The sequence below is a fragment of the Streptopelia decaocto genome (genome assembly GCF_964273445.1).
Source record: "Streptopelia decaocto genome assembly, chromosome: 4".
NCBI lineage: Eukaryota > Metazoa > Chordata > Aves > Columbiformes > Columbidae > Streptopelia > Streptopelia decaocto.
The window spans coordinates 55,045,349-55,060,388 of NC_138658.1; the positions used below are offsets into that span (position 1 = coordinate 55,045,349).

Genomic DNA, 15,040 nt, shown 5'->3' on the forward strand with positions numbered 1-15,040 from the left:
ATAGGCTGTCAACATTATTAATGAGCATAACAGAATACTTCAGGTTCATGTAAAACTTTTTCTTAGGAGGTCCTTATAGAGCATGAGTTAACAGCAAACTGAAATAATCAAATGAGCTTCTCATTAATGATGTCTAGTTAATAACACAGATTGAAAATGAAATTTTATGTTGTTCTTGTTGAGTGATTTGGTGTGACCATTATTTATTCATTGGCCAAAGAAGAAAGAGAGTGTTCAGGAGATATTGATAACTAAAGATACCATAGCCTGTAAACAGAAATGTCCTCCTTTTAAACATGATGATGAGATGGCCATTTTAGGTTCTCAGCTTTCCTTTTTGGAAAATATCTTACAGAGCTTGTAACACTTAAAGATATGCTCTATGTTCAGAATATTTCTTTGCCTTCAATAATAATAGTTCTCATCATTGATAGTTTCTAGCAAAATTACATCATTGAAAGTTCTTTTTTCCTCTGTCACTCAAGATGTGACACAGAGCACATGGAGAGGAAATAGAAAGGAAACTGAATTGTTTAAAAACATGAGACACTGATTTATAAAAGAAGACCAGTAATACTGCACTTCTTTTTTTTTTCCAAATATTTTTATTATATTTGAAAACATCATTCTCCTTTTGAAAATATATGGTAGGGCTAAGATCTGTTTTACTTTTCAGAATGTTTAGGCTGAGACACAGGAAGCTAAATGTGATTTGGCCTTTTCATAATTTGTGCTTGAGACATTCTTAAAAGTCAGCATTAACTTGTATTTATAGTTTTAAACGTTTTAATTTTTTGATTCACAGCAAACGTATGTTTCAGAAGCGCTGGGTTAAGTTTGACGGAGACAGCATTTCTTATTACAATAATGATAAGGTAAGAGACACATTTTGGTCGCGTTTCCAAGAAAATGCATCTGTGTAATACACAAATTACCATGAAAAAAATTCAGAAATAATTATCCATGAATATTCATTTTAAATTAATTTTAAATTGCAAAGTATTAGCATGAGACATGATTAAATATGTTAATGTGTCCTTGAGATCTTAATGTGTTTTTCATCCTCTTGTTTTCTGGAAGGGCTTGCATGCCTGACCTTTTCAGGTCAGTATCGCCAGAACTTCTTACTCAGAGTAGCACTGTGATGTCAGTGCCTGTTCTTTGGTTCTCTACCTAAGGATAGATTCTTACCAAAATATTTGCGGGCTCATAAGTTGCTTTGATTAAAATAGTTCACTTCTGATATGTGATACAGAAACAGATTTGTAAATCCCGCTTTTCAACAAAATGTGCATTCCTTCTATGAAATTGAGATTTACGAAAGGCTTATTTGACCTTTTGATATTACTTTTCAGAACAGAAACTGCCTGAGGTGGCAGGGGGAGGGAACCAGACCTGTCTTTAAGCATGGCTTTCTTTGTAAAAGAAAGTTGTGTTTGTTTTTTTTTTTTTTGTTTTGTTTTTTTTGTTTTGTTCTGTTTTGCCTTTTTTTTCCCTTTTATTTAATACACTTTAGACCACTGCATTTTTTTTCTCTATGATTAATTTATCCTCTTGAAGAAATAAATAACTTGAAAGTGATAGATGATTGTATAATATGCGTGTTTGGTGCAGGTGAGTTTATATACCTGTATGTCACCTGAAATGCTGGAAAGCATTTCCTGTTGGAGATGCATATTAAATTAGAAAAAAAATACAATTTCAGGTAAAAGTTCCCAAGCAATAGAGTGGTGTTAATTAGTAAGTGCCCTATAGACGCTTTATAATATACATACTCTTAGACTTATTTTAGCAGATTATGGAGGGGAGGGCATAGAACTGAAGTAGGAAAGGCTGCTTATTTCCTGAGAGAAATTAAGAACAAGCTCAAAAAATTATTTACATTGTTCTTTATGCCTGCTGATTAGGAACATGGAATGATCTATTTTTACTTGCTTACTTTGCTTCCCTTACAGTAGAATATATGATTTTGTAGATGAAGGGAACAATGGAATAACATTGGGATTTCACTGACAAAAAATGTTACCCCATTGTGATATTCATCCCAGGGCTTCAGAGGAGCTGAAAAGCAGGGTTAGTCATTAAGAAAGACTTGGAAAATACAGCACTGGGATTTGCTTAACACTGTCTGTAGCATAATTAGTGAAAGAATTGCTAATACAGAATTTTAAATCTTGTATCCACACTGGGGATTATTTTTTTTTTGGAGGTCACTGAAAAAGTTACTTGAAGGTCAGTTGTGCATTTGTCTGTTGTAGGAGATTCCAGAAGTCTTCCTTTCTGCTGAGGAGAATATTTGGTGTGTCACATGATGCATAGAAAGCTGCATTATCTATTTAATAGTTCCTTGTGGTAGGTTAGACTGTCAGGAGCTTGCAAAAGGCTTGGTCTGAAGCCTCTTTGTCTCACTTTTCCTGGAACCTTAGTACAGAACCTCACTCCTGGGACTGAAAGAGACGTGGGTTGGTCTGTGTGTGTCTACAGTTTGACCAAACCTGGGTGTCTGACTTGTTAGCTTGATGAGTCACATATGCTAAGAACTTCATATGTTTGAGAACTGCGAGGCCTAAAGCAAATTCTGGGAGCAGAAGATTGGTGAAACTCTTGGACTAGCTTGTTGATAGGAGGAAAACATAGTTGGCTATTAACAGTTCTCTGCACACTGGGATTGCGTTGTGTGGTCAGTGGCATCACTGGACAGCATGAGGCTTTGATACATTGGTATCTGCTGGATCACTGCTCCCACCCCCAGAGCACCCATGTTGCCTGCTAGATGCAAACCAGCATGCTCCTGTTGTTCTTATGTGTTTTTACCTTGGCATAGTAAGCAACTATTTGCAGACCCATCAAGACCTGCATGCAGCTCGGGAGCCAAATTCTGGGGAAAGGGATAATTACACAGTTCACTGCAAGGCAGTGGGTCGCTCCTACTCACTACATAGCTAGTTAGCTAGCTAGATATTTAAATGGGGAAGTTGTTGTTTTAACTTTAGATCCTAAGTGCAAGATCTGTCTATTCTATCGTGTGTCTAAGGATGTTCCTACACAGACAAGCACGTTATAAAGGCATTGCTGTAGTTTTGGTTTCATATATCAATTAAAAGTAGTTCTCAAAAGGAAACCAATCCATACTCGGATATTTTTCTCATTAGTACAATCAGAGAAGGGTAGATTCAGTGGAATGAAACTGTTTATTTTACCCAGAAACATTACTGATATTAAATAGCTCTATTTGTCATTCAAATTAGGAACTTGAGAGGAGTGAGGTTCTCAAGAAGGGGAAGTGTGCTATATGGCTAATGAAGAGTGAAACAAGTGGAGGATGGGAAGGGAAGACACATTCCTGAAAATGTGTACTCAGTCCATCTAAATACTTCTCTGATTTATACCTTAATTTCCTAAATATTTCACTAACCCTGATCTAGTTGTGTGTCAACTTCTAATTGATAGGGATCTCTAGGTCATATCTGCATATATGAAAAATATATTAAGTTTTCTACAAAGAGCATCTGACCTAGGAACAATTTGACTTTGAATCTGTGATGCTGCTCATTTCTTCTTTTAATATGTTCATGGTTGTGAGCAAGTGGATGTGGTCAGAGCAGCATCCCGTGTGGTTTTGTCATAACAGAATGTGGTTAACAGAAGTGAGAGCAAACTGAAGAGGGGAAGGTAGAATTTGAGAATTCTTTTCAGTTACCCAATATGTACAGTTCTTGTTTCAAATTTCTTCCCACTTTGGGCAGGAGAACTTTAGTGCTATAACATGTACTTTATGGTGAGGCAAAAACTGGTGATTATGTTGAAAGCTTTTATTAAAAAAGCATCTTATGGTCCCTGACAATTATATTAGCGATTTAGGAAAAAGTCTCGCATTTTCATGTGGAGAAGTTAAATATTTTGTTGTGTTATGTTGCATGTGAGCATAAAAAAATTTAAAAAAACAAAACAAAACACTATGGAACAGGTGAATCATTGTCATTCTTGAAATCAACAATCTGTTGTGGAAGGAAAGCCAGAGCAGTGCAAAATGATGTTTTCCAGGATCTTTTAGCCCAGCTCTGAAACACAGCTGTCAAGGAAGACTCCATTGGGCTGTATTTGAAAATAAAAGTTTTCATTAAATCAGTTTATATCAAAAAACTTCCCCCACTAGAAAATTGTTCTGTCAGATAATTTTTAGCAGCCCTAAAATTAGTCTACACCTCTCAGTTACAGAAGAAATATTTGTTACGTTTTTAGCTGTGTTTATTTCCTGCCACCCCCTTACATTCTTAAATAATTCACCTAATTTCTAATCCGGAGTATTTAAAAGAGAGAAATTGTATCTTGATCAACAAGAGCTTTTGAACAGTAGGCATAATTTCTTGCACATGAAAGAGAAGCTGCTGCAGAGAAAAGATTGAGAAATTATTATGCCTCGGAGAACAAAGCTTTAAAAATGATGATTGTTTAAATAGCAAAACCAAAATTGTGCTAAGTGTAAAAGGAAACAGACTTTTTTTTTTTTTTTTTACGCAAATACAATAAAATAGTTGTGACTTTCAGAAGTCTGAATTATTCTCTTACAGTACCAAATACAGCCAGTAGATGCCTGCAAACACCATCATATAATTGTATCTGAACACATTTACAAATAACATGTAATACATTTGCTGTGCCATTATGAAGGTTCACTAAACATAATATCCATCCTTATTAACAAATCTGTTAAAGTCTTCTAACAAACATAGCCATAATGAAAATAGGTGTGCGATGCTAAGATCATTTTGAGTGACAGAGTAGTTCTTGTGTGTAATGATAGTAACATGCTCACATGTATTTCTGCTTATTTGCTTAACTGCATTCACTTATATATATTAGTACCTACAATTGAAACAACATGAGGGTGTGGATTTCGTGAAAATCAGTAGCATATTAAACTCAATAAACAAAAAAAATGATTCTGTGTGTATCCTTCATGCTTAGCATTCACAGTGGTTCTGAAGTCCTTGTATAAAGTCCATTATAATAATTTATAGTTTGGGAGGAAAGTTATTGCAGTCAAATCCTTTATGGGGAGCTGACTCTTGGCCTATTACTGCATCTGGATCATAAATCTTAGCAGTATATCTGAATTGTCTTAGTCAGAAAACCAATTGATCAAAGTGTAGTGAGGACAGGAGCAGCAGTGTTAACTCTGGAATCCAGGAAGTGGGGAGAAATATTTTTGCATGTCTGCTTGAGTGTGTGTGTTTTTTTTTTTTCCTAATATGCAATACTTGAGTTAATTAGGTTAAAAGACAAGCCTCTTGGAGAAAGTACTTGTAGAATTCCTTTTTCCTATATAGCCTTTGTGTTCAGTTCAGTTGTCCTGGTTCCTAGTTGGAAATGAGCATCTTTTAGGAAAATCTGCTCTGATGCCAAATGATGTTTTTGAGGGATTGTTCTCCTCCCACCTCATATAGCAGAAAAATACCTGATCCAAGCTAGAGGATTCTTGATAGTAAGGACAGAGCAATGGATTTTTCTAGAGTGATGACTTGCCTTGAGTTAAAAATTAAGGATAAACTCAGTGAATTTACTTTTCTTATTGACTAGCCACTGAAGGAGTGGGGAAGGAACAGAAACAACATTTGGAATTTTCTGCCTGGAGAAGGCACAATTTTTTCCCTTGTCTGTTTCTATTCTACAGGTATAATTATATTTTTTAGATTATGATTCTGTGACATAGGCAATGTAGCTACTTTGGCATAAAATTGTAAATTTTATGTGATATTTTGTGATATTAATGTCACGGGACTATTCATGAAGTGATATCTCAAATATCTGCATTCTATCGCACCAAGGGATTTTACTCTATTTTAGAAGGCAGTAGGTGTACACAGACCCAGAACAGTGAAGCTGGTGGTGTGTAGGTAATGAAGCAGTTTACTTATTGATGCAGTTTTACTAATAATGTGATGAACTTCTAGGAGCATAGCCTGTGTATGCAAACTTCCTGAACATCATGTCAAGTAATATTACCTGAGAGACATTTAACTCCTTGAGTGTGTTTAACTGTTTCTATTGCATTTTTATTATAGGAAGTGTTCTCAAAGGGGATAATACTGCTCTCTGCTATAGCAACAGTGAGAGTTCACGGGGAGAATAAATTTGAAGTTGTCACATCCAATAGGACTTTTGTCTTCCGTGTGGATAAAGAAGGTAAGTAGAACATGTGTAATTGTAATGATTGCCAAAAAGCTGTGTGGTCATTGCTGATAAATTATGTTTGTGAAATATAACTTGTTATACTACCAGAAATATTTCTGGAATCCAGCTCTTTTGGGCTCATTAAGTGAAACTGGAGATAAGAGTAAGCTTTGTAAGAACAACTGAAATCATTGGGGAATGGCTTTTAAAGATATTAAAAGTAGAATACTGTTTTCCAGCTCTTCTACCTCCTTCCCCATCCTTCCCAAAGATGAATTTTTCTGAACGTTCCTCAGGTCTCACTAGCAGCTCTTACAGCCTGTGTGCTCTCAGCCATCTTTTCTGAGTCACCACTTGATATAAAATTGACAAAGAGCAACAAAGAAGTTGATGGCTTGAATGCGATGCTGTGATCAATGGAAATCTGGGATTTTCTGTGTATCTTTATTTTCTGTCTTCTACAGTATTTTCAGTGATGTATTGATAGAGAATACCAGTGTTAATTGTAGCAGGCAAGTTAGTCTGCTGTCTAATTTAATGTTTTATCAACCTACAGCCATAATACATGGAATCAATATCAGTCTATGTATGACTTATTTCTGGAAACAATCAAATAAAATGGAATACCTAGAAACAAATGATATGTATTTACAGCTGTACATGCCAGAGCCATTACAGTTAAAGGTCTCTCAGCATTTCCATTATCAAATCCCATTTTTATGGGTTATAGCTTGGTTGTAAACATTTGCTGCAGGCTGTAACACAAGTGCAGCATCAGTGAACAAATCCTTCTTATCAGGTTTGGCTCAAATAATTTCAGGCATTTTTATGCTCTTAGCTGAGTTTAAAAGTATGCCTATTTTTATTATTTTTGCCTTTCTCTTCCAAATTTATTTTTAACTTTTTTTTTATATGTATAAATTGGTACATAACCATCTTAGTGCAATACATTTTATAGGGCCTTAATTTGCTTTATGGACTGTTGCTTTTGAATATGAAAAAAATGTTAACAGCTTACACTGACTTATAAAATATATTCAGAGCAACCACTTGTTATACATGAAATTGCGTTTTCATTTGGTATATAACCATCTTTGGACATAGTGGCCTGTCTGTAAAGCTGTTCACTTAAGGTTAGAAATGTGTGTTGTATAAGTAATTTGGGACAGCACTGGGTTAGAGCATAATCTGCTCAGATAGAGTGAGATTTTCTTTAATTGGAGTGAAATACTGTTATAGAAAAACAAAACAACTTTTAGAGTAATTTGATACCCTTAATTATACTGAGATATTCAAGTGGTGTTTACAAAGTGCTTAAAAAAAAAAAAAGCACATATTAAAACAAAACTACTAAGAGGAGCACCTGTATCACCTTCTCTGTGCTGGTCTGTTGAGCTGCTATCTTCCTCTTCTTCAAACTGCTTAAATTCGTGTATTTGTTCCTTCTTGCACACCTATGACACTGATGAAGTGAATGTGTTACTTTTTTAATGGTGCTGTTTGCAGCGTTCGGCAATGTCAACTTGAGATATACCATGGACAGAACTTTCCTTCCCTCTCTGCCCCCAGCCCAATATATTTTATGACCTGAATCTTTTAGAGCAAAGAATTGAAATATTCATGGTGTTTCAGTTGCATGGGGCAAGTCTAATTCATTCAGAGTATTCAGCATTAAAGTATATTGATCTTAGTCTGGTGAAATATCCGAACATAGTGAATGAGACTGAGTGGAACTTTATTACTTCACCTACTTATATTCATGTTTTTGTAAGATGTTAAATTAATAATGCATGCACAGATATTCAAACATGCATTTTCTTGATTACACAGTACCCTTGACAATATCAAGCTTAACCACTACACCTTAATGGAATACATTGTAAATTGCCAAATGTTTTTGCTTAAAAGCATGGCCAGACATGGAATAGCATTGGCAATGGCTTGTTTATTTAGTGACAGATGATTTTTAGGCTCCCTGGTTTTTGCTCACATAGCTTCTATAGTTCTTTCCCATTGATCTGGCTTCTAGAAAGTGAACATACCACTTACCACGTCAGTCTTTCAGCTGTTTGGAATTAAGCATCTTAGTAGGCATGGTTTTAAGAATCTTGATCATTGGTTTGTATATCTTTTAGTTTGTGTGTTGATTGTTGGGAATCAATTGTATGGCTGTCTGCTTAACATCTCCACTGAAACAAACTCTCATGTTATTTTTATTTACACCTCTTCTTCAAGGTGGATGTTCTCTCTGTGGTATAGCTATACCATCAACCAGCATAACATAGTAGGAAGAACAGAAAAACCAATACGTAGAGACGTATGAGCTGCTGCATAACCGTGTATCTTTGTCTAATTTTTTTTTTTTTTATTGTTTAGAAGAAAGGAATGACTGGGTTAATACGATGCTCAATGCCTTGAAATTGCAGTCTGACAATAAGTCGCAGTCTCGAACTTCTGTCACCCCTGAGAAAAGCGGATACCTTGAGCTGAAAGGATACAAAGCCAAAATCTTTGTTCTACTTCAGGGGAGCACTGTGTGGATCTGCAAAAATGAGCAGGTAAATTTTTCATATGCTTTTTGTGAATAAATACTTATAAAGATGATTTAACTAGTGAGTTGGACACTGATGGCTCTTTGTGAATAGGTGCATTTCAATATAAATGCATATCTCTTTATGTAGTACTTTATTGCTGCAATTCTCAGAAGGCTTCAAAAAGCAGGTGAAGTATCATTATGTCTATTGTACAGTGGAAAAAATGAATATATAGTGAGGTGAAGTGAAAAGCACTGAGTGTCACAACAGGTGAGTGGCAGGACTGGGATTAATTCACTCTTAAAATGTATGCCATAAGCACTCTACTAAATCAGAAGGCTTATTTTGTACATTGGTTTCACTGCCCTATAATACAATGCTCTCTAAAGGGTGCTATACAGAAGTAGATTTAACTGGTACTTCAGCTAAATGTTCAAAACTGATGTTCTCTTTGTTTTTAAGAACGTAGGTTGACCAGTTTCTGTTGTGCACTATAATAGTTTAAGCAAATCCCAAAATCCAGAGTGTTTCGTTTTGGGCATGAATGTATTATGATATGAAGTAGTTAGCTGTGGAACTCTTTAGGATGCTGTAGATAGGGAATGAATGAGAATAACTGGGTTCAATGAATGGCTGTGTGGAAGAAACATTTATTGCAGGACATTAAATGGAAGGTATTATTTGTATGTGAGGAAATTAATGACCCACAAGTAACTGGAACCTGGGAGGGCATTTGGGAGGGATGTTATGTGCTTGCTTTATTCTCATTTTCTCTCAAATTTCTGTACAGAAACTCCTGTTTCAAACATGACTGGTCTTTTAGTAAGACCTGTGATTTTGGAGTTGATCTCATGTCTTCTCCTGTTATCCTCTTAAGTGTGAAATTATTTAGATGAGCTTGAGGGACCACATAATGTTCAATATTTAATCTTACTATTTTTTCCCAGGGAAAGGCAGGAAATTTGAGACTGAGAAAGACCCCATTTTATTTTTCCTCCCCTATGTACTGTGCTCCAAGAAAGTTTTACTTGTCAGGTACATTCTTTGAGGTTGGGCAACAACCACCTAATCAAAAACGTGATGCAATTTATGGATTTATATTGTTCTGTGGCTCTAACAAAACTCCACAAATTACTTAGATGTAATATTTGACCAAAACTGTATTGGCTACAGATATTTGAATTTAAGCCTGCAGCATGTGTTTTGCTAAATGAGCACCATGGAGAGGAATTGGTCTTCGTAGTTGAGCACAGCACTCTTTAGCTATACTGAAATCCTCAGTCTCAATTGCTGCTGCCAATTAGTTTGTGTATTTAACTAAGGTTTCTAGCTGGAGGTCTTTAAATAGGAACAAAACCAAAACACAAATGCCATACCTTCACCATCAAAGTCTCTACTTCACTGAGGTTTCCTTACATCATTTCAGTAGAAAGAATCACGTTGTCCAACTTACTTAACAGCCTCTACCTTTGGGATAACCCACGCTGTGCTGTGATGTTCAATGTTAGTGTTCCGTCATGGGGTTTCAAGGTATTTCGTCAGTAAGAGTCCATGGAATGCATTCCCATCAATGAGAGTCGAGTTTTTGTGGATGTTCATCGTAACGAGCCATATTTACCTTCAGAATCAATACTATATTCATCTTATGCCCCTGAATACTTTTGAGTGCTCCCTTATGGATGTTCTGAACTTTTTGATTAAGGGACAAATGTGGTACTTCAATGACATATATGGACTTGCAAACCACTTTCCCTTCCAGAGTGATACGTCATTTGAAACTAGCTGTGACCGTCTTGAGAGTCTCAATACCAGACATCCAATTTTTGCTTTCTTGCTTTTTTCTTACTCTACCTGCATATAACCATTGGGATCATCTTTCTTGCCTCTAGTGGTCCTTTGGTCTCTCTCTGTTGTTATTGGGCACTCCCAGCTCTGCCCACTATGCTGAGTCAGTTTTTCTGACTGCCTGTATTGATACAAAACTGTTCAAGAGCCATTCACTATTGAAGGGTTCTTCATTGCTCTGTTATGTTTTCAAGATGGAGATCATGTTTATCTAAAGTAATGTAAGACTGCTTACCCCTCCCCCTTCTTGTGCTTTCTTCTAGATTTTTTTTTTTTAAATTATTATTTTGTGTGTGCACATGTGTGTTGGTTCTCTTTCTTGTGTGGCTGTATGGTGAGTTGTATCAGCTCTGTGCTTTCCACATCAACCGATTTCAGTTTTGCTTTAGCTGATCATGAAAGCACACCCCATACAGCCTTTCTACTATATGTTTATTCCCTTCTACTACATGGATGCTCTACAGAGATCATTGACTGCAGTGCCACAGAATGCAAATGAAAGTCAAGCCCTGAAACAGAGTGAAGGTTAGAAGTTACACCAGCCTGTCAGCTCCTTGTGTGTGTATGAATATTACAAACAGTGCTGCAAAACCAGCTTTTTCTTTCCAAAGCTTATTTATTTAAAACCAAAAATATCAAATGGCCCTAAGAGGTTTTATTTTACATCCTCCATTTGAACAATGTATATTTCTTTATGTGATTTCTGGCTATTTGGGAGTCAGAAGAAATAGCTTCTGTCTTTAAGCTTTCATAGTCTGTAATTCTTCTCTAGGTACCTCTTATGTTTTGTTTTTTTTTTTCAAGTTAAAAACTGAATTATTTTTACTGCAGCACTGAAAAATAACCCAGTAATACAGCATTAATCCATTAGAGGGCTCTGTTGTTCTAAAAATATTTCCCCATCTCAAGTTTGCAATTCAGCAAATTACCAGGAAAATATGTTCAAGGTGTTCTCAAATCCTGTTCATATTGGAATTCACATCCATACAAGAACGACTCCCAGAGAGACTTAGAGGGGTTTATAATAACTGCAGTGCTAAAAGACACCTATTTAGACTTCTTACAATGTTGAAATGAGATCGGATCAAGCTGATTCATTGATTCCTATTAAGCTTGATAGAGGAGAGTCCACTGTTACTTTAAAACACTGTTCTTCTTTGTTAAAGTGGAGAGGATCCTAAGCCAAATGCCCAATCCGAACACAACCACCATGAACTTTGTGAAGTTCAGACTGAGATCAGTATATCATGTCACAGGCTCATTTCTAGTTAAAAAGTGATTGGTTTAGCTTCAGCTTCTGGCAGTGATATAGTGCTAGTATGAAACCATCAATTTCTTTGACTCTCCATATAGTGTGAATTTTTTAAAAATTTCCTCTCTGGAGCAAAAGTGAAAAATACATTGTACAAAATCAATTTGTTCAACCTGCAACTTGCTGAAATTCCCATTTCTATTTCAAAATCATTCGTGCTTAAATAAAAACATGTCATCTGATCCTTCATGATAACTCAAACATTGACTTGAAATGTCAGTCTGCTGTGGTGGTGCCAGTGATAATCTCCCCTCTGTGACCATCAGAAGGGCTCTGACAGGTCTTTCCCTGGTCTACTAGAATATACCTCCTTCATTAGGGTGTATCTTAAGTCAGTACGTGTCACAGTGTTTGCACCAGAATTTGGCTTTGATAAAGAGAATTCAGGATGCTCTTTGTTACTGCTTTCAGTGGTTCTGAAATAGATGTATTTACCGGGGATATTTGAGGAAACTTTGCCCAATATAAAGACTGGGAAATGGTATGTGTGTCTGTGTGCCATAATTGTGACTTTTTTCCTTCCTGCATGACTCCAAGTTAAAGCTCAAATAGCGATGAGTATTCTCTCTGTTATGTACAAGCAATGGTATCAATTTATTATCTAAAACCTCTTGTTTCATTTTGGCTCTCTGCTTTTATTGATTTCAGAGGGTTTTTTTGTTTTGTCAAAGATTGAAGTGATTTGCTCTGTGGCAGATGGAAATGTTTATTCATGGTGAGTGAACCAGTAAGAGAGTGCCTAGTAATTTTCATTTCCTCTCTAATGCTAATGGTGCATTTAAAGCAACACTGGACAACATCAACAGATGTATTAGAAGAAATTACATTAAACATGTAGAAGATGGCAAAGGGTATGATAATGTGGAGAACTGATAAGGAGATAGATTGAAGGACAAGTTAAAGATGATTCTTGAGACTGGTGTTCTGAAAGAGATGAAAGTGATGTGAAGTGGAAGGGATGTGTGTGACTATCTGTGTGCCTGTTCTTACCTCTATTAAGAAACACGGGCTTAAAGGGAAGTGCTTTGAGCAACCTGATCCAGTGAAAGATGACTGTCTGTGCAGGTGGTTGGACTAGGTGATCTTTAAGGATTCCTTCCAAGCCAAACCATTGTATGATTCTGTGAAATCCACTGCCAGAAACAATGTGGCTGGGATTCAGGGGCAGACTTAGAAGTCTGTGACTTTTCAGTATGTAGTGACGGGAATTTAAAATGATCTTTTGCAAGGCGATTGTTCATTTGGAAATGTTCTGGTTTTCCCCTGGAGAAAATGAAATCCTGATTAATAATCATGAACATGATGAATGAGAAAGAGAAGCCCTTAAAAAAATTAAGGATGGAAAGTGAACAGAGAAGAACAGTTAAATGAGTTCCTGAAGATGAGTAGTAGCGGTTGTTTGTCATGCTGAAGGAGTGTGAGAAAGCCTTTTGGATGTATTTAGATTCTTCATTGTATCATCGTGATAATATGTGTGAGTATAAAATGAGTCCAAGGTGATGGCAACAGCAATGTGAAAGAAGAGTTAGTGGAATGTAAGTTGAGTAGAAAGCAAACCATTTACTTAAAGATTTTGAGATCTAATGAGAAACCCTGAGCAAAGCAGCTGACAGTTTTTGGAAGGAAGCTAGAGAAAGAGGTAGAGAATTAAAAGCAACAAAAGAAAGCAGGAGGAGGAATGCGAAGACCTTTCAGATAGGTGGTGAGAGGAGAGAGAAATGGCTGATAGGCACTGGGGTGGGGCAGTGAAAGGTGGAACTACTGAGAATGAGAAAACAGTGTTGTCTGTGTCGTGTTCCCTGTGTCCCACATGCTCGTCCTCCCTGCTCCAAGAACACGTCTTTTTGGAGATTTTGGGGTGATAAGCTATTATTTGTAATAATAACTGGGAAGCTCTCTAAAGAAGGAATTCTCTACTTGATTGTTGCTGTGGACTATGATTCTATGTTTACAAACATATGAATGAGCCTGGCCTGGAATGCCTTAAACAGGTGGAGGTGACAGAAAAACAAATGAATGTTTGTCCTTCTTTTCCATGTTTGATTCATTCAGGTTTTACTCTTTACCTCAGAACAATACAAATCTTTAGCAAGTTGTTAAAAACCAGAACAACCTAAAACTATACCAAATACATTTGAGGGGAAAGATTGAATATACTGTTACACTGGTGACTTGAAGTGGAAGCACATGATCCAGCATCTTTCAAGTACAGTTGTTTCTATCAAGCTGTAGCTGGGATGATAGATTAAGGTCATATTCCTGATATTCCAGCAGTTCCTTGGCAAGAAATTCATTCAGATCTTCCACACTCAAAACCATGGCAAAGATGGATTGCTGTGCATGACAACAGAAACAACTAGACAGGAGATAACTTGAATTTTGTAAGAAATCTTAAATATTTCCTTTATTTGCTTGCTGTGCAATACGGAATTAATGATTACAGGAAATTGTGTTGACTGGGGCAAAGGTTTTTGTTGATCTGACCATTACTTCTTCACTTTTTAACTAATAGCACCCCTCCTTCAAAAATATTTAAAAAATGGATTTAAGATAATATGCTATTACATTAAGGTGGTTCAATCAGACAAGAAAAAGGAGTCAGTGACCACCTTTACAGGGAAGATCTACGTTTTTACATCTAAAAATTGAAGAATTGGGAGAAGGACATGAACAGGAATTCTATCAAAGAAAAATTAAAAAAGGTTAAACTCTTCTGTGTGCGGTTAGACTTTGGCTCTATGAGGATTTTATTTTTCCTGTTCATTTGTTTTTATGCTGTTAAGATCTCATTGAGATGTAAGTACATCTAAAGCAATCATGAACCATAGTAGAAAGCCTAATGCTTCCACAATGTTCAAAGGCTTCATGATTGATTGGGGGTGGAGGGTAAGGAAGGAAGAAGGAAAATGACAAAGTTCTCAGCTTCTTATTAATGCTTAGTCAAGCTTTCTGAATGACTAATGCATATACAGCTAGCTACCTTGATCATGTAAAAATTAACAGTGAAAAAAAGTAGGATTTGTTTGAATATTATGAAGAAAAATGTTTTACAGAGTGGCACAACACATGCGTAAGCAATTTGAGGAAGGTTTTCTATCTGCTTGTCATAAGGTTATAACACCCTTAATGCAGTATCGGGGAAATCTGTGTTCCTCTAAGAGTACTGGAATTACCT

General features: G+C 36.2%; 1 protein-coding gene across 6 annotated transcripts in view; it reads left to right on the forward strand.

Annotated features, from left to right (window-relative positions):
* The window catches only part of ARAP2 (ArfGAP with RhoGAP domain, ankyrin repeat and PH domain 2), a 144,487-nt gene that overhangs the window by 25,139 nt on the left and 104,308 nt on the right, over nt 1-15,040 (forward strand). For 5 of the 6 annotated variants that reach the window (XR_014183881.1, XM_082050754.1, XM_082050753.1 and 2 more), the window contains 3 exons: nt 806-875; nt 6,066-6,186; nt 8,551-8,732. Coding sequence is in view for 5 of the 6 variants with exons in the window: in XM_082050754.1 (XP_081906880.1) it covers nt 806-875; nt 6,066-6,186; nt 8,551-8,732 (373 nt within the window). In the remaining variant the exon portion in view is untranslated. The remainder of the gene's footprint in view (nt 1-805; nt 876-6,065; nt 6,187-8,550; nt 8,733-15,040) is intronic. The other variant, XM_082050755.1, reaches the window with a different exon arrangement.